General features: G+C 34.3%; 1 protein-coding gene and 1 pseudogene across 6 annotated transcripts in view; one reads left to right on the top strand and one right to left on the bottom strand.

Annotated features, from left to right (window-relative positions):
* Positions 1-27,651, bottom strand: part of CNOT1 (CCR4-NOT transcription complex subunit 1) — a 95,008-nt gene that overhangs the window by 50,774 nt on the left and 16,583 nt on the right. For all 6 annotated transcript variants that reach the window (XM_010967251.3, XM_010967253.3, XM_010967252.3 and 3 more), the window contains exons 2-9: positions 17,194-17,469; positions 4,189-4,296; positions 3,511-3,609; positions 3,088-3,156; positions 2,943-2,997; positions 2,247-2,450; positions 1,265-1,433; positions 137-263 (exon numbers count right to left, since the gene is read on the bottom strand). In XM_010967251.3, the coding sequence (XP_010965553.1) occupies positions 137-263; positions 1,265-1,433; positions 2,247-2,450; positions 2,943-2,997; positions 3,088-3,156; positions 3,511-3,609; positions 4,189-4,296; positions 17,194-17,295 (933 nt within the window). In that variant the 5' untranslated portion in view covers positions 17,296-17,469. The remainder of the gene's footprint in view (positions 1-136; positions 264-1,264; positions 1,434-2,246; positions 2,451-2,942; positions 2,998-3,087; positions 3,157-3,510; positions 3,610-4,188; positions 4,297-17,193; positions 17,470-27,651) is intronic.
* On the top strand, positions 7,134-7,479 carry LOC105078665 (small ribosomal subunit protein eS26 pseudogene; annotated as a pseudogene).

The raw sequence follows: 27,651 nt of genomic DNA, 5'->3' as shown, positions 1-27,651 counted from the left end.
TGAATTAAACAAACCCAACAACTTAATGTGTTCAGCTCTGGTTGGTAGAAAAATCAATCGTACTGTAATGTAATAAATAAAATAAAGAAAGCTGGACATTAATTCACATTGTACAATAGCTGACTTCTACAATTACCTGTAATGGAATTCCGTCTGTTAATCCTGAATGAGTTCGAGCCATCATTCCCAAAACCCTTGCAACCTGGGCAGCTGTGACCTCCCGAACACCAAACTGCATGATTATATTGCGGCATTCTTCAATACTGAAACAGAAAGTTAACTTCAGAAAAATCCTTCCCTCAATACCAAGGTAAAGAAATGCTAATATAAAACGAGCCCTGGAGTAAAGTTGCTAAAATTTTACTAACAGAGTGTAATAAGCTTCATTTCTTGTATTTTTACATAGCTAGGAATGTAAAAACCACCTACTTAAGAAAACAGGAAAAATTTAAAAGATCAGTAGAAGAAAACATGAGCCAAAAGTATTATTTTTCACACAGACATAAAATTATTCTTCTCAATCTTCACTATAAATCAAGTTATTCTTTAAAATACAGATACTCAAGGGTTATTTTGATATGCATAAAGTCTTTAATATATATTCTAACTTTTTCATTCTGCATCTTTAAGTTTAATTAAGCAAAAGTTTTATGCCAGGCACATATATACACACAACAAATACATTTTTAAACATAAGTGGAAATGTGGTTTGTATGGGTTTTAAAAACATTAAAAGTTACACTTAAAGTCAAAGCAAAGCACATTAATGCCCTTAATCAATCAATGCCCTTATTGTCAGGGTGAAGCTATTTCCTTTGGTGCCCTTGGCAGGTGAGGGAACTATGTCAGAGACACGGTATAAAAAGGGCAGAAACAAAGGTTGAAAAGGATGGTACAGTGAGGAAATTGAGGGTGGGGGCAGGGAGGAACAAAACAGACACATCAAATGGAAAATGAAACAAGTTCCATAAATGCTTGCCTCAATGTTATCGCCCTCAAAAGCTAAAAATGCCTATCCTGGTAACTAGGCTAAGAACCGCTGATCCCTAAATTTGAGAAACTTGGGGGTACAGAGAGATAGAAATTTAGCTGCCAGAATATTTGCACCTGCCACCAAAACTAGTACGTGGAAGATTAAATTTATAAGCAAAATTCTTGAGAGGCAAAGACAACACATTAAGGAATCTCAGGAACTTGCTTTAAAGAATTACATTGTGCTTGTCACAACAGTAATCAGAAGTTTACTTAACCTCTTACTACCAACCTTGCACAAAAGCCATAGCCTACTTCTTGCATGAAATCAGCCAAGGAGCTCTCCATCATGGTTTTAGCTACCCCTCCGGAATCAGGCAGGATTCTGTCCATTAGAATGTCCCGTTTTTCAGGGTATAAAAGTGGTGCAAGCACCACGGGACAGCGTTCCTGGGGAAAATCTGAAGGAAGAAAAAGATAATTATAATTGCTATCCTGATTAAAAACAAACTCTCCTTTTTCACTCTTTTTAAAAGCCCATTAAACCTGAGTCTTTCACAAGTTCATATTCAAAGCAGTTTATTCAGTTTTTTTCCAAACTAGCTAACTTAGCCCACACTGAATCTAAAATTTGAATGTTCTTCTGTCACAAAAATTGCTCATGAGTACATTATTAATTTGCTGTATCAGGATCCCATCATCTATTGACCAATATGGAAAACTGCCCATTACTAAGAAAGCTAATGCAATTTAAAATTAAACTATATAAACATTAAGGAAACAAAAATAACAGTGAAAATGGACAGTGGTTAGTCCACTATCAAAGATTTGTTTTAAAAACTCTCTCTAAAGAAAGATCAGAGGAAGGAGGGATGGCAACAACAGATCCGGGAGTTAACCTATCAGTGCCAACAGCCAAGGAGGTAAAGTGGGTATATCAACAGCGATCAATTTTTTAAACTAAAAAGAGCATGTCACAATATTGTAGTCTCTGTCTTCCTCAAAGGGAAAAATTTGACAACATGGAAGTCTGAACTGAGGCTGTACTTAGATAACAAGATTACTGGTGAAGTGATCTTCATTTTATACCTTTTTTATAATGAGGCTTTCATCACTTTCATATTTTAAATTATAAAATACTTTCTTCCTTGAAAGATTATCAAGTTAAAAGAAAGGTACTTCACTATCTTATTTTCTAAAATCCTTTTGTCATGTGTTTGTGTCCATCCAAAAAAAAAAAAAATCTTTTAGAGGCTACAGATACTCCTTTTTACCTCTGCGTAGCGTCTTAAGAAAAGCGTCTATCTGTTCCTGTCCAACTCCAAAAGCTCCCTTCTGCCCAAAGAGGAGATGGGAGAGGAGGAGGTGTAGGACCTCTATTGCTATATCTTGGAAGCCACCTTCTTGATTTCCACTGACGTCTGCGTCAATATAAGAACGCAGAAGATCTGGAAGCTTCTGTTTGATAAACTGGGCAGCTGGAAATGAGATAAACCAAAAAATGTAAGTTATTTTTGCTCCACAACAGGTAAGAAGTCACGTATCATCAAAATATAGATGCTCATCATTCTCATTCGCCAACTCACCCTTCACCCTGTAATGTTTTCATAGCTGTAGATGGTAGGCATAAAATAAAATAAGAGACCAATTGCCAGAGGTGGACGTGAGGGGGTGGAGAATTTTTAGATGGATACAGAGTTTCACTTTTGCAAGACAAAGAAGTTCCAGACATCCATTAAATAACAATGTGAATAGTTAACACTACTGAACCATACACTTAAAAGCGTTATGAAGGTAAATTGTGTAATATGTTTATTATGTTTTTACCATAAATACTATATACATAAGGAAGACCAAAAGAAAATAATCTTACTCTCTCAACTATGGAGCCTCAAGACTCAAAAATCCATGGATTTTAAAAAAAAAAAATCTAACTTCACTATAAGATCTTTAGGGAAAGGGGAACTTACCAAAACCTCTGAGATCTGAGCTGGAAGAATTCAAGAGGGCAAGGCCAAAAATTACCTGAAACAAGAAGGGTTAGATTGACCACAAAGTCAAATAGCTGCTTTATTTCTAATTTTGTCTACATTTCTCTTTTAAAAAATCATTTACCTCTTGTACTTTGCTTAACTTGAGAACTTTACTCAGCTGGGCAAATAAGTGGGGTGCAGGCTTTAAACTCTGAAACAAATCAAACTTTATTTTAAAACAAGAACAACATACAATTTTCAAAACGTTTATAAAAGCACCTGTTCACCAATTACGGTGCTACATAGGAGTGACAGAATTTTGTAGTGCTGCTAGAAACAGCTATGGAACTGTGTTCTGACAAGCTTAAGCCTTCACATAATCTGGTTTTAGTAAGAATCTTATCAAACTACCTACCTTGACTTTGTTAGAAAGCTACAAAACCCCCAATATAAGTATTTGGAATTTTAAAATTGACATACGATGAGGTCAAGGATTAAGCCCTTTTTAGAAAGCCTAGTAAGAGATCACATTCTTATTACTACTGAAAATAAAGGGAATACCAACCTTCTGATAGTGCAATGGATTATCAATGGCATAGGACAGCGTCGAGATAAAATTTGGCTTCGTAATCAGAGACGCACACTCCTGAATCAGAAACTGAGTCTTTAAAAATAAAAAAATAAATTTTCATTGGCACTAATAGTCATCTTCTGGCACAAACAGAAGCAGCGGTGCTCAGAACATTAAAGGGTAATCCAATACTGTATACTTTTTCTACATTATCAAAATCAGCTCTTTAAAAATACCATTTAAACTACTAAAGTCTATTAGCAACAAGTATTAAGTCAAAACCTCTACAGAATAGAGTCCATTGACAAGATAACGATAAGGAATAATGTCAAGACAAACCAGATTGAGAATCAAACCAAAGAAACTCAACAGAGGACAAGAGATCCTCTCTCTGCCTTTCTTACTTATCAAGCAGGACTTCCCCCACATTCCTGCTTCCTTAAGGCAATCTGGTCCCCAGCTCCCTATGCCTGTACTAAGTAGCTTTGATGTCTGCTGCCAGGCAGAAGGGAAGGACAAGAAAAGGGCAAGTCCCAATACCTTTCAGCCATTCAGCTAAAATTATTTCTGGATGCTATTTGTATGTGTTGTTTGCTACACATACTATGCCCAAAATGTAATTCATGGGACAATTTGATCTAAGCGAACATAAACTCTGTAAGCCCCAAATACCTGATGAAAATCTTTGCCACTGCTTTTACCATCGCCACTGAAATCCACATGCGAAAATAGGCAGCGTAATAAATGCCTGTCTGCCTCAGGACCGTGCCGATTCACAATCTAAAAAGATCAAAAATATGAGTTTGTAGTCATTACTAAGAGGGATTTAAAAAAGAAGAAGAAAATCAATCTCAAGGGCAAAATCCCAAAAACTATATTAACTGTTCATTTTGGAATAAGAGTTCTAGGAATTATTGAGATTATGGTACCAATATTGTATAATTAAATATTTTAAAAATATTTCCTACAGGCACTAGTAGGAAGGACAGAAGGGAAAGCACCAATAATTAGCACCATGTAACTGTGTACTCTGATCAACCTCTACACCAAAAACACCAAATAGCACAAATGACACATAGTGAGAATACAAGCTATTTTATAAGTTGTAAGGCAATTTTAAAACAAACTGAACTCACTAAAGCATTTTTCCTATACGTTATTCTTACCCTAAAAGCGTAACCTGAAATCTCTGTAACATAATTGTGATTTTCACACTTCACAACAGCTTATAAGGCAAGGCTCTAAAGGAACTGGTCTAATTTCAGTACTGCCTCTGAGCTTCTTGCTGTTCCTCAAACCTACCAATGTTTGTACTTGCTTCTTCCTCAAACTGGAACACTCCAGAAATGTACACGTGGTTTGTTCTCTCACTTCCTTTAGGTTTCTGCTTGAAAGTCACCTCATCAGTGAGACTTTTCATAACTACTCTCCCTAAAACAGCAAATGACCTACCTTACCATCACCTCTCACCCTGCTTTACTTTTCTCTATATTACTTACCACCACCTGATACTTTGTTTATTTTCTATGTCTCACTAAACTGTAAGTTGCATGAGAAGAGGCAACCTGTGTAGTTGTGTTCACTTCTTCCCATCTAGTCAGGAAAAGAGCTAAGCATAATATATGTGCAGAGTAATCATTTGTTTATTTAATGCCACATTAAAATATTATAAGTAATAAACATTTAGCTACCTACTTTGGCCTAGAAATGAGACTGAGCTTCCCTGGTTTTAATCTTCAACAACTTTGCCAAAAATTATTCCCATTTTATAGTTGAGAAAGTAGACACTTAAAACAGACTCCATGAGCCTAAAATCCAATAGTCTAGGAATTGAGGAGTCTAGATTCATAGTCCAACTCCAAAGCCTACAATCTCTCTACTCTTATCATAATTATGTCACAGCTGGCTAAGTTAACTTATTTCAGTTTCAGTTTTTCCCATCCAGAATATATGAGAATTAAGTAAGATCAATTTTTACATCATCCTACAGACATTTTAAGGCTAAAAATCTATATAATCAAACTATATTCAGTGTCTTCTGGTGACTTACGGTGAGGGAGAATATGGTGGTGAGTATATGTGTGTTCATGTAAGGCTGAGGCAGTGTGCTGTGCACCAGAGGCAGAGCGGAATTGTGGACTAACTATACTTCAATAAAAATATATATTTTTAAAAATCTATATAATCAGAGATAATTTTTTTTTCCTATCCCCGGAACACTGATGATATTATCTTAATGAGCCAATTCATATTAATTAGGAAGAATCACCCTGCTCCAAGCAACCAGGCCTCATCCTCAAAAGAGCAAGAGTATCTGGCTTAATAAACATTTCTTGAGTACATACTAGATACCATTCAAAGTATAGCAAATATAGCAGCAGAGGAGACCAATGGGTTCCACAGCTCTCATGAAGTATGTTTTCACGGAAGAAAGAAAGTACAGGCAAACAATTTCTGACATTATTAACTGTCATATTAAAATAAAACAGGGTGAAGTGATAGCAATAGGACGGGAGTGGTACTTCTGAGAGACCATCCCTAAAGATTTAACATATAAACTGAGATTTAAAATATTTAGATGATAACCACAGATAGAGCTGACGGAAGAACTTTTGAGACATAAGTTAAACAGAAAAAAGGCCAGAGGGAGTCAAGGGACCAGATCATGGTTAATTAACATACAGACTTAACTGGGGACTGTTACATCAACCTAAAAAATGGAAAAGACATTCCATTTCACAGTCAATGGCCAAAAAATAAAAATAAAAAAAATTAAAATCTTGAAGTTTTAATTTTAAGTAGGATCAGCAAAATTTTACACATACTCCTTCTTATCCTTTAACATTTATTTCTATATTTTATAATTTTACAATTGCTTTTATAACCACTCGATCCTCACAGCAACCCTAAAAAACATATACAAAATACATCATGTTACTACAGATAAGATTTTTAAAAATAAAGTCACGATTACAAGAACTAAAGACAAATTTTACACATGATTTGCTGAATGAGCGGTAGGATCAGAAGGTGTGATTTATGGCTGCTAAGTGAATGAAATATTCCTTCTGTGATACCACACTACCTTTCTCTAGTTTTAAAAGAAAACAACTGCTCGTAAACCAGTATTTTAAAAACATGACCTTGGGTTGCAAAGATGTTGAAATAAGATTTCACTGATCCCATGATTAAGCCTTATACATTTTACCTAAAGTTCAAACCATTTCACCTATTGGGCAAAAAGACCAGTAAAGTCATTCAATGTTTTAGTTAAGTAACTACATCTTATAATCTGATAGCAAAATCTTTGGCTACATTAAAAATAAAGTAACTATATCAAGGGTATTCTACAGTACTTCTGTAATGATCTGATCTGTGGCTAGAGTAACATATTCTCATCTAGGAGTAACATATTAAAAGGAACATTAACAAATAGTGCATCCATGATGGTAGAGATTCAGAAAATCATGCATAATGACTGGGGAAATGGAGCACTATTTGGCCTAGAAAAAACATGAGGGAAGAATAAAGACTTAACTATGTAAAGGGTACTTACATAAAATATTAAATCTTATTCAGAAAAAAGAGCCCCACTCTCTCATGTCCTTGTTTCCAAGATGACCAAGAAAAGAAGAAACAATGGTTGTGCCAAAAAGGGCAGTGGCCTTGTGCAGCCTGTTTGCTGCACCAACCTGCTCGATGTGTGCCCAAGGACAAGGCCATTAAGAAGTTCATCATTCAAAACATAATAGAGGCCCCAGCCATCAGGGACATTTCCAAAGTGAGTGTTTTCAACCCCTATGTGCTTCCCAAGCTGTATGTGAAACTACATTACCCCGAGAGTTGTGTCATTAACACAAGGTAGTCAGGAATCATTCTCATGAAGCCTGAAAGGACTTAAAACCTCTACGCCTATTTAGACCTGTGGGTGTTGCCCCACAACCTTCACCAAAGCCCATGTAAAGAGTTAAGTCCTTTAAGATGGAAGAAATATTGTCCTCAAAAAAAAAAAAAAAAAAAGTAAAAATACTTAAAAAAAAAGAAAAAGAAAAAGAGCCTCAAACATTTTATTTTAGTTTGTTATAAAGACATTCCACCCTTACTCCATCTAAAGATATTTCATTCAGACATCGAGAAATCTCAACTGACTGCCTTCAGAGCCAGGATTATAGTCAGCTCCAATCATTAACCATTGTTTTTCTTCTGTTTTCACAGAAATGCCTTATTAAAAACCTTATTTATCACAAAATACAAGCCTAATTTTGGGAGCCCAGCTGCATCACCACCTGCTAAAATGAGATATAACTGTTTAACTGAACTGATCTATTTTCACGACTAGGGGATGAACTCAATGAAATAATGGAGCAATCGACCAGCTGAACTTATAATATATGAAACTTCAAGGGAAGTTTCAGAGGAGGAAACTGGAACACTAACAGCATCAGCCACAGGTGCCATACTATAAAATTATGCTAGTATTTAAAGAGAATAAAAGGAGATGGTACAGTCTCAGCAATATTGGCTAATTAGTCCAGAACTTGTTCTTCTGGTTCTTTCTCAATTTCTACTTAAAAACTGAGTTACATTTAAAAATTTAATTACATTAAACTGAATGAACATGAAAGAAAGAAAAGAAAGGAAAGAAAGGAAGAAAGAAAGGAAGAAAGGAAGAAAGGAAGAAAGGAAGAAAGGAAGGAAGGAAGGAAGGAAGGAAGGAAGGAAGGAAGGCAGGAAGGCAGACATTCCTAATAAGGCTGTCCACAAATGGTAACGAGTAAATGTATGAGGTGGTCAACTAAATTCCATGGTCAGAAACAATAAGAATCCCTATCTCTATTAATACAATTTAAATATTCTTTGGGTAGCATATTGATAAAGCAGCAATTACCTGATGAATTGTGCCTCCAATCCCAGATCCTAAAAACAGGTTTAAAAAAAAAAAAAAAAAAACCAAACCCACAGGCCTCTCACCTTTTGAGATGGCCTGCATTCTGCCTACCGAATGTGCGTCTCCCTAGGGCCCCTCTCACTTTCCTTTCCCAGATGACCCCATCTACCAGGGTCACTCTTGCCTTCTGAAATGGCCCACACTCTATGGAGTGTGTATCTCCTTGAATAAATGTATTTTCACTTTAAAACAGAATGAAACAAAACACCCACATGTATGGGGAATTTCACATAAAAACAAGATTTATATAAAGAAAAAAATCTATCCTAATAGATGCTCTCAGAGGCCCAAGATTCTATACAAAGTACCAGATTTTTAAAATTTAAATTGAAGACTATAACTTGCTACATTACAATAATCAGTTACATAACTGGAATAATTAGACTATATGCTAATAACACATGCTCCACAGAAATAATCGAGTCTTCATATTTCTTAAACTTGTTAAGCATCTTCTAACCCATAAAAATATTCATTCTAGGTTTTTATTGTATTATCTGTATGAATTCTTTGGGTTATTTTATTTTAAAAAATAGTGCATCGATTCAAAACAGTTTAATATATTGAAAAGAACATGAAAAATTTCTGAAGCAAACATAAAGGGTTACTTCTAACAAAATAAGCACTAATTTAAGGACAAAAATGTCAAACTCCTAAGCAAAAGATGGTAAAACTAAGCTCTTTTTTTTTCTATTCTAGCCTCTCATATTAAAAAAAAAAAATTCCATTTTCAACAAAACATTCACTTAAGAAGTGGTCCAGAGAGTTCTTTGCACCTCAAATGATAGGCCAAATGCAGATTTCTATTTGGAACTGATAAATCCAGATATAAAAATGTTTAGGACTGATGAATTATGTATGTCCCAAAACAAATATAATTATTCTTTGTTCAAGTGATGAATCTGGAGCACAGATGAGCCGTGAAAGAAGGCTGTCCATTTAGAGACTAGATCAATATTCCAACAGAAACTGGAAAATGGCAAAGGAGATAGAGCTGGGGGAACAACCAAGCTCAAGATGCCACTTTTAATGTCTATGAATAAACCATCTAGTCAAAGGAGAATGCTGGAGAATAAAAAATAAAGAAAGGAAGGTGCGGGGTGGAGGGAGGCAGAGGTACAGCTCAGGGACAGAGCACATGCTTTGCATACATGAGGTCCTGGGTTTAATCCCAGGTACCTCCATTAAAAAAAAAAAAAAAAAAAAGGAAAAGAAAGAAGCAACCATTACCAAATCAGAATGCAGAACATAGAAGACTACCCCAACACACTTCCCCATCCTCAAGCATCCCCAAGATTATCTGTGAGTAAATAACTGGACTGATTCAAAGATAAGCAAAAATCCAAAGACTCAGCATGGAACTCATCTGAAGAAACTGTAAAACAGAGCAAAGAAACACACAACACAACTAAAGAACATACTTTTCAAAGGACTTACCAAAACAAAAAACAGGATAGTTCAGACAAGTAATATTCCATATCCTCAAAGAAATTATAGAAACTGTTTTTGCTTTATAAGAAGAAAAGTCCTCAGAGAGGTAAAACACTGGTTCAAGGACAAGATAGCAGAAGGAAATGAAAGCAAACTTGTAGCAATTAACTGTTTTTGCTTTATAAGAAGAAAAGTCCTCAGAGAGGTAAAACACTGGTTCAAGGACAAGATAGCAGAAGGAAATGAAAGCAAACTTGTAGCAATTAGGAAAGAAACAAAGCAAAAATCTTACAGAAAAGAGAACTTAACAATCAACACACTTCAATCCACAGAAAATGAAAAACATTCAAATAAAATAACAAAATCCCTGAAATAAAAGTCTGAATTGGAAGACTGAAAAGTGTATCACACAAGAAAGGATGATGCAGAATAATCAATACTAAAGCATACTTGTAAAGTCAATAAATTCTAAATAAAAGAAAATTCAAAGGGATATTGAGGTTAGGAGTAGATGCAGCAGGTAAAGTTAGTTACCTAAAGTGAACTGAAGAGAGAGACAAAAGAAGACAGACAGCTTTTGGCATTTGATGTTCCTTAAAGAATAATGGGGAGCAATATTTACAAAACTATGGGGAACAAACTTGACCCAAGAATTTAATATCTACTGATAATTGGACTTCAAATAAAAATGAGAAAGATATTCTCAAGCATCAAAGAACTCATGTAACAGCATCCAAGTTTTAAATTATAAACAAATCTGACAATAATCTATAGCCAAAAAAAGAATGAAAATAAAACTTTTTTTCAAGACTATAAAAACTGCAGTAAAAGAAAAAGCTGGGGGGGAGGGTATAGCTCAAGTGGTAGAGTGCATGCTTAGCATACACAACGTCCTGGATTCAATCCCCAGGACCGCCTCCAAAAATAAATAAATAAGTAAACCCAACCACCCCCCTCCAAAACAAACCAAACCAAACCAAAAAAACAGAACAAGCTGCAAGGGCCAGTGGGCTGGAGGGGTGGAGGAGGGGGAAAAGGAACAGGCTAAAAGCAATCAATCCATTTCCATATACAATACATTTTTAATAAGACTATATTCTTTGAATAAAAATCATTTTATAGAGTAGACTTTTTCCATAATTATCAAGCAAAATTAATTATAAAAGTATTTTGTAAATATTGAAAACAATATGAAAACGATGAACCCAACGCCATATCCAGTTGGTGGTATAACTATGCCAAGAACTATTTTAAATGATTTTAAAACATTAATTTGATTCTACAACTCTAGTGAGATACACCTTTAAGAGATCCCCCCACCAACTCCACAAAAAATAGGTAAACTATTTTCCATAATCACAGTGCTGTTACTAGAGTCACGACTGTTAGTCTAGACTCTTGATTGTGTAGCATGAAATAAAGCAAATGATCTTTTTTTTTTTTTTTTTACAGAAAATGGGAATTTTTGCACTAGAAGAAAGGAGAGACAGATTTTAGATCATGAATTGAAATAAAAATCCCTTGGTCCTGAAATTAAACTGGAAGTATCAGTATGAATTCATGATGTACTTTCTCTTAAGCTTTGTCCACTGAAAGGCCTAATGATTGCTAACTGAGCATCAGTAAGCAATACAACTGTTGAAATAACTTTCTAGGCCCAAAATGGAGTGCTCCTGCCCTGGGTGCAACATCAGCAAACCAAAACTTAGATAACTCTAGAGTCCCTGTAAATATTCCACTTGACCAGAAACACAGTATATTCAGTCAGCCAATCCCCAAACATCAAGCCAATTCTGAGCCTCCTAATCCCTAACAAGATTGACTATGTGGCCCTAGTCAATCAGATATTTTCCATTTGTCTTTCCTTATTCTTTATCCTATAAAAGCTTCTTGCCTTTTGCCCCATTTTGCAGAAGACTGTCCACTTTATGAAATGTTAAAGTTTGTTTGTATCACCTAAACTGTCTTAATCATTTTTTAACACAAGAGATGGTAATCTCTAAATACCACTTTCCACTAAAATAAATCCAAGACCTCTTAGAGAAATTATATGAGTCTGGAATATTTCAGTTTCCATGTTTCTGGAATCACATCAAAGACTACGAATAAGAATAGGGTCAAACTGACTCAGAAGCCAACTGGAATAAGCTTTCAATGAATTCAAACACTTCAAATATGTTAAAAATACATGAATTCCTAATATTAAAAAATTCATTCCTTCATCATATTTGGAGGATGCTAAGAAACAAATTACTTTGAAAAATGGCAAATAGAGAATCAAGCCCTTCCTATATAAACTATACTTCAGGCAACCAAACAGTTAGTTGGTAAAGGTAGTTTCCCTTTAGAGTACTATTTCAACAAATAAAAAATGCATAACAACTAGAATGTCACCATTTTGCAATCCCTAACAAATCAATTAATCTACTCAATGAACAAAGGCCGCTAAAAATCACAAAACAGAGACAACCATACATCATGAACCTTCTGATTCAAGTATACACCACCACCTGTAAAACTATCCTAAGGGAGAAAAAATGCCTTAATCTGATTAAGCTCCCAAATTTAATCACCAATTTATAGGAAATGTAAGAGACAGAGGAACATGTAAAATACCACCCTGGGAATGTAACTAGCAATATTCAGACTATGGGTTACTTACAACAGGACAAAACAATCTGATTTCTTTAACAAAATAACTGCAAGAAAAAGGAGGGGGAAATCATAGATTTTAAAAGAGATTTAATAAGGGCCAATGCAGCAGGGGTTTTTTTTTTTTGGATCTTGACTCAAGCCAACTGTTATTTAAAAATTTTTTATATAAGGTAAACTGAGGAAATGTGAATGTTAAAAAACTGCTTTTAAAAGATGTGCTAACAGAATTGAGGTTAAGTTATTATTAACATTTAAACAGATAAAATTTCACCTGAAATATACTTTAAACAATTGAGAATGAGTCATATGAAACAAGATTGGTCATGACTTCAAATGAAGTTAGATGACAGATTCATGGGGGTTATATTATACTACTGTACTCATGTATGTGCCTGGGATTAACTTTAGTAAACCTTTTATTATAAATTTTACTTATTTAATAAATTTTAATTTTTATTACATTTTTACAAATAAATTTCACATTTTAATAAACTTTTTAAAAATTGTATTTACAGAGACTACCATTTAAGCAGGATACAAACTGTTTTTATAGCAAAGCTATTTTAAAGTAGAAACAAAAATACTCAAAAGTGTTAAAAAGCTGAGTAGAAAAACCAGAGTTTACTTACCTTTCTACATTTTACTTACATTTTTTCTTTAATAATGACAACAAATATTTTTAAAGAAAAAAACTACAGCAGTTAATCTTAAAACAACACAATAAAATACTAACTCATGGGGCAAACTAAATTCTAACCTTGTTTTTTCATCTATAAAATGGTAATAGTAGCTAGCTAGTTGCTCATGTGTTTAGTAAACCCATTTATCTAATAAATTCAATAAACATTTCTTCTCCCCACTTGTCAGTAGGAGAAATAACAAATATAAAGAAATAACAGGAATATAAAGGCTTAGCCTTTTGGACTTCATCTTGGACAACTTTTATATCCATTCTAGAACTCCCCATGGAGTTGGCCAAGATTCTGTTGAGTTTCCACCACAGTCCTCCTTCTGAACAATTCTGTTTCAAACCTGTCCTCCTCCCCCACCACAGGTGTTGAAACCTTATAGATAACCTGCATTCCAAACTGTCTCCTATCTGTTTCCAGAAGACATTCCAGAGAACAGCAACAAAGGCCCAGCTTAGGAGCCTGAGCTCTGAACTGAATGGGCCAGAGATACACAAAAGATTATAAAACAGCAAAGAAACTATTAGTTATAAATTTAAGAAAAGCCACTCTAACAACAAAGTGGAAGATGTTTTAGAGTAGGGGCTGTCAAGGGCAATCAAACTTGGGACTAGAAGACCTTCCAGTCCAGTCTACTTTTTTTCTACTTCTTCATGTTCCGTGAACAATTATAAAGAGACTCCACATAGGACTGTTGTGGATTCAAATCTTACATCTGCCATTTTCAGCAATGGGCAAAAATATTTAATTCAGTGTAAAATAGAACAATACTACCCACTTATACCCATCCTGCATGACTGTGGCAAGAATGTGAGAACTGACATAAAGTCACATTAAAAATAATGTCTGGAACATTGTAAATGCCTGAATAGTTGCTATAAAAGATAAGGGCACTGACTGTACACACTAAATGACTGAAGTGACAAAATTTCCAGCATTTTTTACTCAATATTGTAAGATCAATCCATGCTGTTCCACATATATTCTGACTACTTCACAGTACACCTTGTTAATGGACACTTGGTTGTTTTCAGCTTTGGGCTATTGCGATACCTGTTTTTTTGATGACTGTGTATAGGCATTTTTGTTTAGTACATATGTAGAACTGCTAGATCATAAGCGGTATGTTCAGCAACTGAAAGAGAAGCTTCTGAGATGCCAGTATCAATTTTCTTGATCTGCATGGTTATAATAGTTATGCACATTTTTTGAAAATTCATCTGCACACTTATGATTTGTGAAATGTCCTGTATATACATCTTACTTCAATAAAAAGCTGACTAGGAGTTACTCAGTTTTTCTTGGTCTCTCCCATGTATAAATGTAATTAAACTTCTGTTTGAAAAACAAAGTTAATAAAAAAAATGTGTGGTACACAGCAGATGCTTAAACAGTTGCTGTATGAAACTGTTAGCTGACATTCTGATCAACACAGCTTTCAGAATTAGTCTAAGGAATTAATTCAAATAAAGGGAAAGGGAGACTCGGGGGCTATAGCTCAGTGGCAGATCACGTGCTTGGCATCCACGAGGTCCTCGAGGTCCTCCTTTCAATCCCCAGTGCCTCCATTAAGGGAGAAGAGAAAAGAAAACAAACATAGTAAGGGGGTAAGTCTTCACTGGGGAGGTAGTACTGGATTTGGTTATTAAAAGATGAAAATTCTAGGAACAGCATTTAGGACTGGACTTTAAAGGGCCCTGAAACTCTTTACTGAGGAGCTTGGATTTTGTTCTGTAGTAAGAGGACCACTGAAGGTACTGAACAATGAACTTAAGCACCATAATTCATCAAAGCAGCATCAAATGTAATTAATTCTATAAGCATACACACCAGTTATTTCAATGTGCCAGAGAAGCAGTACTACATGAAGAGAAAGAAAAAATCCATTCTAAGATTAGAGCTTAGGTAATTTTAAGAACTGAGCTTTTCCATTAGAAAGCAGAGCAGAAGAGTTGCCCAAGTTTGAATTTCTAGAAATCTATCCTACAAATATATAACACATATATGCATGCAAGAAATGATCTTCTAACAACATTGTCAACAGCAAAAAAATGAAACACAAAATATGAAACCAAAAAACTTATATAACCTAAATGACCATCAATAGTGAAATGAATCATCTGATTCATCCATACAATGGTTTGCTATATACCCTTAAAGGAATGAAACAGCTTTTCGTGTATGGATAAGGAACTATTTCTCAGATAGACTGGTTAACTTAAAAAAAAAAAAAAAATCAAGATGCAGAACAGTTTATATTGTATGCCACCACATGAAAAGGGGATGGGAAATATTTCCCTATTTTCTGTATGCAAATATCTTTGAAAAGGTAGTTAAGAAACAGCTAATATTGGTTGCCTACGGCTAGGAGTAGCTAGAGTAATCAGGTTAATATATTACTTATTTCTAAAATAAAATTAAATCACAACTCCTACACACACATGCACTCCAAAAAAAGAAAAAGGTTCCCATACGAACTCTCTCAATTCTTAGATTTAGCTCAATTAGGCACCTATTTCATTTGGAAGTTTGTGCTTGTATACTACCTCATATAATAACTACAATTTATACTGCAGAGGGAAGAGAATTAATTTTTTTTTAATGCTTGTGACAGGACCTATGCTAGGTACTCTGCTTGATTTCATTTAATCCTAACAAGGATACCAGGCAAATTTTATTGTTTTTATCCTTATTTTGCAAATGAGGGAAAATAAAATACACAAAAGTAACCCAAAGTCATAGAGCTACTAAGTTATAATAATTAGACAATATAAACAATTCTAAGTATAATACTCCGTAATTTATAAATAGGAAAGGGGTATAATCATTAAAACTAAGGCACAGAATACTATTTTACTTTTGTAAAGATTGAGCGAAATGCTCTGAAGTTAAATCTGTATTTGAGAACAGTAATTTTAAAAGATTGGGGGGCAAAGGATTTGGGTTGCCCTTTCTCCAAAGATATACAAATAAGCACATGAAAAGATGCTCAACACCATCAGGTATAAATCAAAACTACAATGAGATATCAGTTCACACCCACTAGAATGTCTAAAAGCAAAAAGACACGCAATAATGAGTATTAATAAGGATGAGGACGAGTTGGAACCTTCATACACTGCTCCTAGAAATGAAAAGTGCTCTGGGAAAGTCTGGCAGTTCTTCAGAAAGCCAGAGTTACCATATGATCCAGCAATTCCATTCTTTGGTATACATCACCAAAACTGAAAATAGACATTCACCCAAAACTTGTAAACAAACGTTGATACCCACAATATTCACAATAGCCAAAAAGTGAAACCAAACCTAAATATCTAACTGATGGGTAAACAAAATGTAACATATCCATAAAGAAATGAAGTACTAATGTATGTTCCAACTGGAATGAACCTTGAAAAACAAAGCCTCTTATGGTATGATTCCATTTATATGAAAATGAAATTCATGAAATCTGTATGAAATGTCCAGAAAGGCAAATCCACAGAAGCACAAAGTGGGTTAGTCGTTGGCAGAGGCTGCAGGGAGGGAGAAATGGAGAGTAGATGCTAATGGATTCAGGTGTTTCTTTTTGGGGTGATGAAAACATTCTGGAGTTAGATGGTGATAGCTCAACAGCTTAGTGAATCTACTAGAACCTAACAAATTTTACATTTTAAAAGGGTCAATTTTATAGTTTGTGAAGTGCATCTCAATTTTTTAAAGTAGAAAAGGAAAAAAACAGGGACAAGACTGAAACAAATCAGATCAGATTTCAAAAGTTTTATAGAAAAATTAAAATCTGTGAATCCTAAAATTTAAAAAAAAGACTGGGATAAGATCTCTTTTATATATTAAGCTGAAATCATATGAAATAAGGGGCAAAAGTTACTTTTTATGCAATACACCCACATAAATTTCCAACTTTCCACTGTATACTCATTCCTTTAATGGCACTTTTCTGATTAGACTACTTACATGCTGTATTTCCTGCTGGCTGGCTCGGTAGTTTTTCTTGGTTAAATTGTCCACCAGGTAGCTGATTTGAGACAAGGCCAGCGAGAGCGAGTCAAGATTCATTGCTGGTTGGGGCGGAAGCAGGCGGCCGAGCCCGGCGCAAAATCACCATTATTCCCCTTTAGTCACCTCAGAGGCAGGTTAATGCTTTCTTTGTAATTAGCCTATATCTGGTGTCTGTACAGTGTCTTCAGTTTTTCTTTACCAGGGGTCTTACTCTTTTCTGAAACATGGCACCTGTTTAAAAAAAAAATCCACATTTTTTTAATTAGTTTATTTTTTATTAGGGTTAAAAATTCCATCTCTCCATCTTAATTCCTGAAATACCACTAAGGATTTTTTTTTAAATTAAGATGTCTCAACCACTACTGATAAAAGATGTCAAATTTTAAAATTAGGTAGGGCCAGTAATAAAAAGAAACTATCACCCCCAACTTCTGCTGCAAAAAACAGATTGAATTTACCAAGACAGTCTATACTATTTGAGACTTTTATTTTATCATTTCAATGACAATTTATCCTATATCCTTTAGAAACCACAGGAACTTAAAATTAGGGTTTGTAGAAATACTCATCTGACAATTTTAGTCCCTCTTCCCACACTATCTATAACTTATTTACAAGATCCCATTTATTCACTTTACTACTTATGTACTGCTTCAGATTCAGATAGTAGTTTGGTCTTAAAGTTGTATATTAGGATGTATGTTTTAGGTATCTGAATGGCTGACTTAAAAGCAAGTAAGGGCCCTAAAACCCAAATTCCTTCCTGTACTGTTGAAACTTTTCACTAGGAGAATTTAGAAAAGGAAGCTCAAAACAGCAATAATAGCTAAAATGACAGGATGCTTATCAGTTTATCCAACCACCTGCTGAGTCAGAGGAACTATTCTGTATCACCAACACAAAAAACACACCAAAAAAAAAAAAAAAAGTTTTTTTTAAGACTTTACCAAGTACCACTGCTGAAACATCTTTATGCAAGGAGCTGGCTTCTCCACAGCTTTATGTTCTGAAATCTGCTTATAATTTCATTACAATCAGAACTTGCCATGTAAGGTACAGAAAATTCATGAAGATTAAAAGCTCCTTGGTAAGGGCATTTAAACCTTTATCTTTAATAAACAAAGTAGACTACACTGTTTGGTTTTGTTCCTGCAAAGCAAAGGTTCCCATTCTTCCTGTAAAGCAAAGGTTCACATCCTTCTCAAAAAAAGAGTAGGAGAATCTTGGGCATGTGGCAAGATATGTATTTTTTTTAATTCTAAAGTAATAACAAAGTTAAAGGTCAGTTGTGCCCGTATCTATCCATTATATGTAACTCAACTTGCCTGCTATAAATTCTTAGACCAAGTTGTTCCCTTCATATTATGACAGCATTATTTTCTGTATTAGACTAGCAAAAATTCAAGCTTCAAAACACACTGTAATGAGGATACAGGGAAAAAAAGAGGACTTACCAGATTGTTAACATTAACTGGCACAGCCTTTTCTGAAACTCAAAATGGCAGTATTGTAAAAAGTGTTTATTGCACTACCCTTGAACCTGTAATTCTACCATTAAGACTGTATCACGCCACATATATTGCCTCAAGAACTCAAAGGAAATAAAGATTTTCACTGAAGTATTGTTTACCATAGCAAAAAGAAAAAGTGAAGTGAAAAAGAGTAAGTGCGTAAATTACAGTATATCCAAAGAAGGTAGCTGTTAAATAAAGCAAAACTGTGCAGGAAGGATACCCATTAAGACAAAAAAAAAAAAAATATATATATATATATAAAGAAAATTTTTTGTTGAATAAATAAGAACTTAATAATATATAACTCTGAGTAAGGATGTGAAGTGTGGAAGCTTTCCCTTTCACCCTCTTTAGCTTTTACAGTTGTTTTCCCACAAGTATACATTTTCATCTTTATTTTTTAAACAAAAGTTTACAAAGAAAAGGGGGGAAAAACCCACCGGAATGGTAGGTAGGTTTAGGATAAGTAAATTATTTGAGATTTTGGTAAAATATTAGCCAAAGAAACAAGAGGAAAAACGAATGTATACACATGTGTATCACTGATCATTTTAGAGACCTCTACATCCCATCTAAACCAGGCGGCATATATACCAGTCATTTCCAGGAAAAAGGAAGAAAAAAAAGCCAAGAAACCACTCAACACTCTCCGAAGTTCAAAACAAGAACTCAGATCCAGAAAGTCCTTGACTAAGGTGCCTTCAGAGAACATTATCATCAAAATTGTGTGGCTAAAAGGGTTAAACAGAACTCCTTTATTTAAAATCTAAAATGCTCATTTTTAGTGTCAAATTTACAATATTTTTAATTTTCACAAGTTGTTTCAGCTAAAACTATATTATTCAGAAGTATGTTATTCACACAAACAGTAGTTATTTTACACTATATTACACACATCTATTAATTATTCATAATTATATACAAAAAGGCAACCGATTTCATTGTAGGTGAGAGTTTGCAAGATGTATAAAGTTCCTCCTTGCTCAGAATTTATATTTAAAATGCTGACAATGAGGGACAACAGAATCACTTTACCATGAAATAGATGCTATGATAGCCTATTTTAATTATTTTACCATGGTACAGCACATATCCAGCAAAACAAGTGTTGAATGACTTTCCAATAAAATGAATTCCTTATATTTTGGCACTTCAAGTACATCATCTCTTCTATTACGAGCCCCATGACAAGGGTTACAACTTTTTCACATGAACATCTAAAGACTGCTAAAAATAAAAATACTAGTGTAACACAAATTTCAACAAGCCAATCTTCATTACATGAGCAAATTAAAGCATTAAACTAATGAACCTTACGAGATCTATTAGCAGGGTGACAACGTAATTAACCAAACGAGGATGCTTCTGAAAATAATGGGGGTGCCATTAACAATTTACACCAAGACAACAGATGTAAACCAGAACACGTGATCACGATAACCATCCAGAAGCCTTGGACAAACTGACTGCTTCCTCCAAGATAAACACTTCCATGACTTTGTTTCTAAAATGCCATTTAACCGGTCTCTCCTTAGTCTCCTTTAATGGCTCTTCCTCTTCTGACCTCACAGTACTGGACTTCTCTACATTCACTTACCTGATCTACTTCAGTTTTATGGCTTTAAAAACCATCTATACCAATAACTCTTAGAAATTCTATCTCCAGCCTGAACCTCTCATGATGTCCCAGAATTTAATTTCCTAATGAAATCTCAAACACATGTTTAAAAATGAGTTCCTTATCTTCACTCCCCTTCATGATGTTCCATCAATACACATTTTCCCCATCTCAGCTGATACCAACTCCATCCTTAGGGTTACTCAGGCCAAATTCTTTGGAGACTTCCCACTCCCCAAAATCAACCTGTCAAAAATTATTTTGGCTCTATCTATAAAATACATATAGAATCCAATCATTGCTCACCACAGTTATGATAATCAAGAACCATCATCTCACTTGGATTACTACGTAAACCTCCTAACTAGTCTCCCTGCTTCTGCCCTTGCTCCCTATAGTCTATTCTCAACACAACAGCCAAAAAATACTTCTTAAATATGAAAACTCGGTCATCCTGTGCTTAAAACCCTCCACTGACTCAGAACAGAAGCCTGAGCCCTTATAATGGCCTATGAACAAACACAGCTTAACAGAACCTAGCCACTGGTACTCTTTTGGTTTCCTCTTCCTTTTTCCCCATTGCTCAGTTCCCTTTAGCTACAATGATCTTCTTGCTGCTTCTCCAGCACATTCCCACTTTAGATCCCTCTGCCTGGAATCCTCTTCCTCCAGACATGTTCATCTCAATTCTACAAGTCTACACAAATGTCACTTTCTCAGTGAGGATTACCCTGACCTCAAAATTGTAATCCCCAACTCCCCCTTCTTTTTTCTGTTTCACCAAACATGAATAACATACTTATATTTGTCTGTCTCCTCATATGTAAGTTTCATGAGGGCAGTGATATAAATGTCTATTGTACACTAACTTATTATAAGCACTACAGGGCCCATAGTAGGAAGTCACCATATATCTGAAGAGCTGCAAACTATAGCTTAAGATTTTGTAACCTATATTTTGACTCTACCAAAAAGGCATGAAAATCCACTGAAATTCTCCTAGTCAGATATAAACATCATATGAGAGTAAATAGCAGGTGATTTTTAATTTAGCTGCCTCAGTAGCATATGCTGTCAAGTTGTTAAGATTCTTCTAATAAACCTTGCCAGCCTCATAATGTGTATATAATTTGGGTCACAATGTCTTTATTTATAGCTCATGTGTATTTAAATATGTAAGTGCAAAGCTAAAGAGTAACTATTCAACAGCTATTCACTAAAATGTTTAGATGTTAAATCCTTTCAAGATCACTAAATTTAAGATTCCAAGATATTCTTTAACTGTAAGATACCTGTGGCCCAGGAGCATTCTATTTGAATATGCAGTGCCTAGCACTGGTCTCCATATATACCAGGGACTCAAATTTTAAAATAACTATTAACTTCATATCAAGGGCAAAGTCAGTTCAAAACCAGCTACCACTTCAATAAGCCTCCTTATCTTCATTATTAAAAACACACATAGGCATTCATCCTCCAAAATCTCAGAACATTTAACATGCCACTGGCATTTCAACGGTGGAAATAGTAATAGCAGTCTTGCAACAAAAATGCTCAATCCTTCCAAGCAGTTATTCTACTACTTTTTCCCCTCAGCATTTCTTAATTTAACAATAGTGTACAGTGTAAATCAAAGGTCACTGACATTTGACAGCAATATAAGACAACGGTTAACAATGACAACAAAAAATTTACCAAAAATATGGCTATATAAAAAAAAATGGCTATGTAAAAAGTAAAATACAACTCTGGAAGACAAAGATTGTACAACTGTGTTGGCAGTATTTTTCCTAATATTACGGTATTAGAAACAATCTATATATCCATCAGTGCAAGGATTATGTACATTCATGCAAGAAAATCCCACCCAACATGTGAAACAAACATTTAAAATGTAGTTTTGCTATGAACAGCCACTACAAACTGTGGAATGAAAAAAAGCTTATAAAATAATATGTAGAAATCCAACACATAAGTTGAAATAAAATTATTTCATACTTTAACTGGAGAACACTACATAATATTATAAATTGTTTTTGTACATCCAACCTAAGGAATACCAAGCAGCTGTGGTTTATGGTTAATCCACCAAGTGTTAATACCCATGACTCTGAGTGAAAAGCTGCATTACTCTGAATAGCATGATCTCATCCCATAAACACACTTATGTTTACATGTGCAGGAAAAACAGGTCTCAATTAACAGACGTTACAGATAGGCTTTCACTTAAAATTCCATTTTTAAAAAGTCTCAGGAATCTATACACTTCACACATATAAGATATGCACAATATTATTCATTGCAGCAATATTTATCATAGTTAAATAAGGAAAGGCCTGGAGTAGATGACTAGTGAATAAACATTTCAGACAATTTATATTCTCTTCATTTAAGCTTTAATTTATATATATGCTATTTTGGTTTGTATCTATGCACACATACATATAGTTACTTTTTTTTGCAAAAAATACACAGCAAAGATCAGCCAAAAACTGAGAAAAAACTACCTATACTGGAGTGGGTGAAAAGTGGGTAGAAGGCACAGAAATCAGAACAAAAATTCACCAATTGTATCTTTTATGGTTTTGACTTCTGAACCATGTTTACATGTTTGAAATTTAATTAAACAAGAAAAAACTATTATCAAACACACACACACAAAATAAACCTGAGTGGCAAGTTGATAACATAGAACACAGTGTAAACAAGTACTTAGGTAACTTCTGAACACAGTATCCTGAATATCCTTGTTGTACAGCGGGATATATTTTAAGAACAGATAATTCAAAGAAATTTGACTCAGTAGGCTTACTGTTAGCAGTAATATTTTATTGTAGTTTTCAACCTACTTTTATATATTACTAGATAACAGTAAATATGTTAATAGGAATCCAGATTCAGTGCAGAGAAATATAGTAAACATAAAACTTTTAAAAACCTGAACTATATCTTATTTGAAATGGAAATATCAACAGGAACTCATTAAAAAAATGTCCTCAGTGAGTCTCATAAAACGCCCTAGATTATACAATGAAAACTGCCAAGACTTTTTTGAAAGAAAACAACAGAAAGATGACAGGAACAAATAGAAGGACATCTTGTGTTCAGGAACTGAAAAGAGTTATTACTGTTAAAATGTCCACACTACCCAAAGCCATCTATAGATTCAACACAATCTCTATCAAAATTCCAATGACATTTTTCACAGAAATTTATTTTAAGAAATCCTAAAATTTGTATGGAACCACAAAAACATCCTGAATAGCCAAAGCAATCATGATAAAGAACAAAACCAGGACTACAACTACAACTCAATAACAACAACAAAACAAATCTGATTTTAAAATGGGCAGAGAAACTAAGCATTTTCCCAAAGATATCCAAATAGCTAACAGGTACATGAAAAAGTGCTCAACATCACTAATCCTTGAGAAAATGAAAATCAAAACTAGGATATCACCTCGCACCTATAAGAATGGCTATCAGCAGGAAAATAAGAGGTAAGTGATGGCAAGGATGTATGGAATAAAGGTAATCCCTGTGCACTGTTGGTAAGGTTATAAAATGGTTTAGCTATTATGGAGAACAATGTGGAGGTTCCTCAAAAAATTAAAAATAAAACTACATACAATCCAACAATCCCATTTCTGAATATACAACCAAAGGTAATGAAAACAGGTTATCAAAGAGATATATGCACTCCCCATGTTTATTGCAGTATTATTCACAATAGCCAACATACGGCAACAACCTAAATGCCCATCAATGGATAAATGTATAAAGACGTAGTATATGCAGTGAATCCTTGAATGACACAGGTCTGAACTGCATGGGTCCACTTATCCATGGATTTTTTCTACTAAATATGTACTATAGCACTACACGATTCATGGTTGGATACGGAAATGCACATACCGACACCAACTGTAAAGTTATATTCAGGGACTGATGTCCGTAATCCTCAGTGTTCAAGAGTCAACTGTATATAAATGGAATTCTATTCAGCCATAAGGAGAAAAAAAAACCTGTCATTTGCCACAACATAGTTGGTTCCTGAGGACATTATACTAAGTGAGATAAGTTAGACTATGACTTTCCTTCCATGTGAAATCTTAAAAACAAACAAAAGAACTAACAACAAAACTTACAAAGAACTGATAACTGATTGATGGTTGCCAGAGGTATGTGTATTAAATATATGAAGGTAGTCAAAAGGTACAAACTTACAGTTATAAAGTAAGTAAGTCCTGGGGATGTAATGTACAACACAGTGAATACAGTTAGAATAAGTGTCAAAAGAAAAAAAGGAAAAAACAATTTTTTGTAACTATGTGTGGTGATAAATGTTAACTAGATTTATCATGATCATTTTGAAATACATACAAATTTCAAATCACTATGTTGTACACCTGAAACTAGTATGTTGATCATTTTTAATAAAAAATGTTCAAAAACTGAACTTAAAAAACAGAATGGAATAGTGGTTACCAGGGCGTAGGAGACTGGGTGTTTAAGAGTACATACTTGGAATTAGTAGGTAAGTCAGTCCTGGAGATCTAATACACAGTGGAGTGATTATAAACAAAACTGTATTATAAACATCAAACCCTAAAATCTTAACTGTTCCCACCACTAGAAGAAATGATAATTATATGATGTTGATAGGCTGTTAGCTAACACTACAATGGCAATCGTATCACAATATAAATATATCAAATCAATGTGTTATGCACCTTAAACTTAGTGTTATGTGTCAATTCTATCTCAACTGAAAAAAAGGAAAGAAATGCCCCAGAAACAATTATACTCCAAAAGCAGTTAAGTCCATCTAACTCCTGGATCTTGGTTTCTAAATACTAAAAACAGCCAAAGTTCCTTGGAGAAATGACTAATTCCAGGATTGTGGAACAAGGAAGACGCAAGGTGAGTTTGGGTCATTCTTTTTTAAAAAAAAAAAAAAAAAAAGGAAACACTCAAAAATTTCAGGGAGATAACGTCAGAAAGACAGAAGAGCCAATCAAAAGGATTCTTGCTGATTTTGACCAATGTTTCTATAATTTTCCCCAACTATAGCAACATTTAGATAGAAATGGTTGAGGGAGCAAAATAAATAATCTGGTGATTTTACTACTGCCCATCTGCATACTCTAAATTCTTAATTTATCTCGAACATATCATTTTTGAATGCATATTGGTGATCAAATTTACTTTTTGCAGACACAAATTTCTAAGTTCTTCGTATATGTCCAGACGGGGGGAAAAAAATCCTGACAGTTAAACATCCTGACATAAACAGAAGATTAAATTAAAATGTTATCTAACCTGAAATTTCAATAAGCCACTATGGGTAGAAGTTCATTCCAATAGATTATAGGGTAAAAAAATTGACTATGACTATAATACAGCGAATAAGAATCCCTGAATGCATGATTACACTTAAAGGACAAGATGGACCTTTACAGAAGGTGCTGGCTAATGCACTTACAAAGTATAAAAGAATAAAATCACCATTTTGTAACACCCCTGACCCATATAAAAATTCATTTAGGCAAGAATCACCAATGCCTAAAAAAACCTCAGGTGAAAGGCTGTTGGGACATTTGTAAAGTATTAGCCAACCGATTACCTACAAATTGCGAAGGGAAAAAAATGTCCGTTTACAATAAAGATCTGGCTGTCACTACCTTACCCAAATAATCGAGTTACTAATGATGAGAAAATTCAACAAATGTGCCTACTGATGTGTTGCAATATGAAGTGTCACCGTGGAGTACTCTTGCCGAAGATGGCTAACTTAAACCTAACCACACCTCTACACCTATTAATTCACAGCAAATATAGGGTTTAAAGGACCAAGTTTAACTACACATGAGAACCTAATCAGACAAATTCAAGTGCTGGATTATTCTACCAGACCACTGGCCTATGCTCATCAGAAAGCCTGCAGGAAGAGAGAGAAAAAGAAAGTGGGGTCTGTTTTAGATTACAAAATGAAAAAGTGTAATGTGAACTTTAATCAGACCTTGATTTTAAAAAGCTATAAAAGATATTCTTGAGGCATATGGGGAAGTTTTAAAGTTGACTGGATATTAAAAAAGTATTTAATATTCTTAGAAGTAGTATGGCTATGCCAGAAAGTCTTATTTTGTAGGAGATACATACTGAAGATCTGGGATCAAACGGTTCAGTAAAAATATATAAATATAAAGAAAATATATAGAGCAACATTAATTGTTGATTCTAGGAAGAAATTATGGAGTTGTTTGCTGTACCATTCTTCATTTTTCTGTATATATGAAATTTTTCTTAACAAAACTGGGGATGGGGCACGTGTCTATCACCTTTATAATTTAAAGCAGGGATTATAAGCATGTGATGTGATTTCTAGAAATTAACTTTGTACTCAAGTGCATTTTTAATTTTTACCAGTATATGGTAAACTCTACAAAATGAAAGTTTAAGGCAATGTTTTAAATAATCCAAAATTTAAAGCCCTAAGACCAGTAACTTCACATAACACAGGCTAAATGACTTTGAATAAATTACCTGCTCTCTATGTTTCCCCCTCCCTGTTCTGATCTGTAAAATTAGGCCTCAGCTATATCACAGCTTTCCCAAAAGAGTGTATCTTTAAAGAGTAAGAGATACAGCAGAGATAAGGATCTCCTAAGCCCTCAAGGTAACAGTAGGTTATCCATCCATTTATAAGCACAGTGGACAATGCTCTATCACCTCAACAACAGCTTGACAGCTAGCTGAAAAGTAAGCAGCTGCCCATCTTCAGTGGAGCTGCTGGAGAAGTTTATATACCACCTGCCAAGGAACATAACCAGGCAGACCAAGTTGTGACTGGTCCAGAGTGATGATATGATAAAGCTGAATGGCCACATCTTGACAGGAACAACTAAAACCCTTAAATCTCTTCTTTGTTCAAGTGGCATCCAAGACAGCTACTATGCACACAAATTCTCAAAGCTTCATCTTAACTTTTACATTATTATTTTTAATGTTGGGCTCAAAATACATTCACATTTTCTTAAAAGTCAGTAATACATTGTGTCAATAAAAAAGGATGAGCCTTTCCCTTTAAGCATTTCAATTTAAAATTCTGAATGGCTCTAAAAAATGTTTTAAATGTATTACATATTTATTATGCAAATGGAATCTCTGATGACTGTCAATAATTTGGAGTATTAAAAATGTATGTAGCCTTTTTGAGCATAAAGCCGACATAAACCTTATTATAGAAACAAGTTCAAGTTCATTAAATATTGAAAATAT

This window comes from Camelus bactrianus, chromosome 9 (assembly GCF_048773025.1).
Source record: "Camelus bactrianus isolate YW-2024 breed Bactrian camel chromosome 9, ASM4877302v1, whole genome shotgun sequence".
Lineage (NCBI taxonomy): Eukaryota > Metazoa > Chordata > Mammalia > Artiodactyla > Camelidae > Camelus > Camelus bactrianus.
This window is presented reverse-complemented; position numbering and strand designations above follow the sequence as displayed.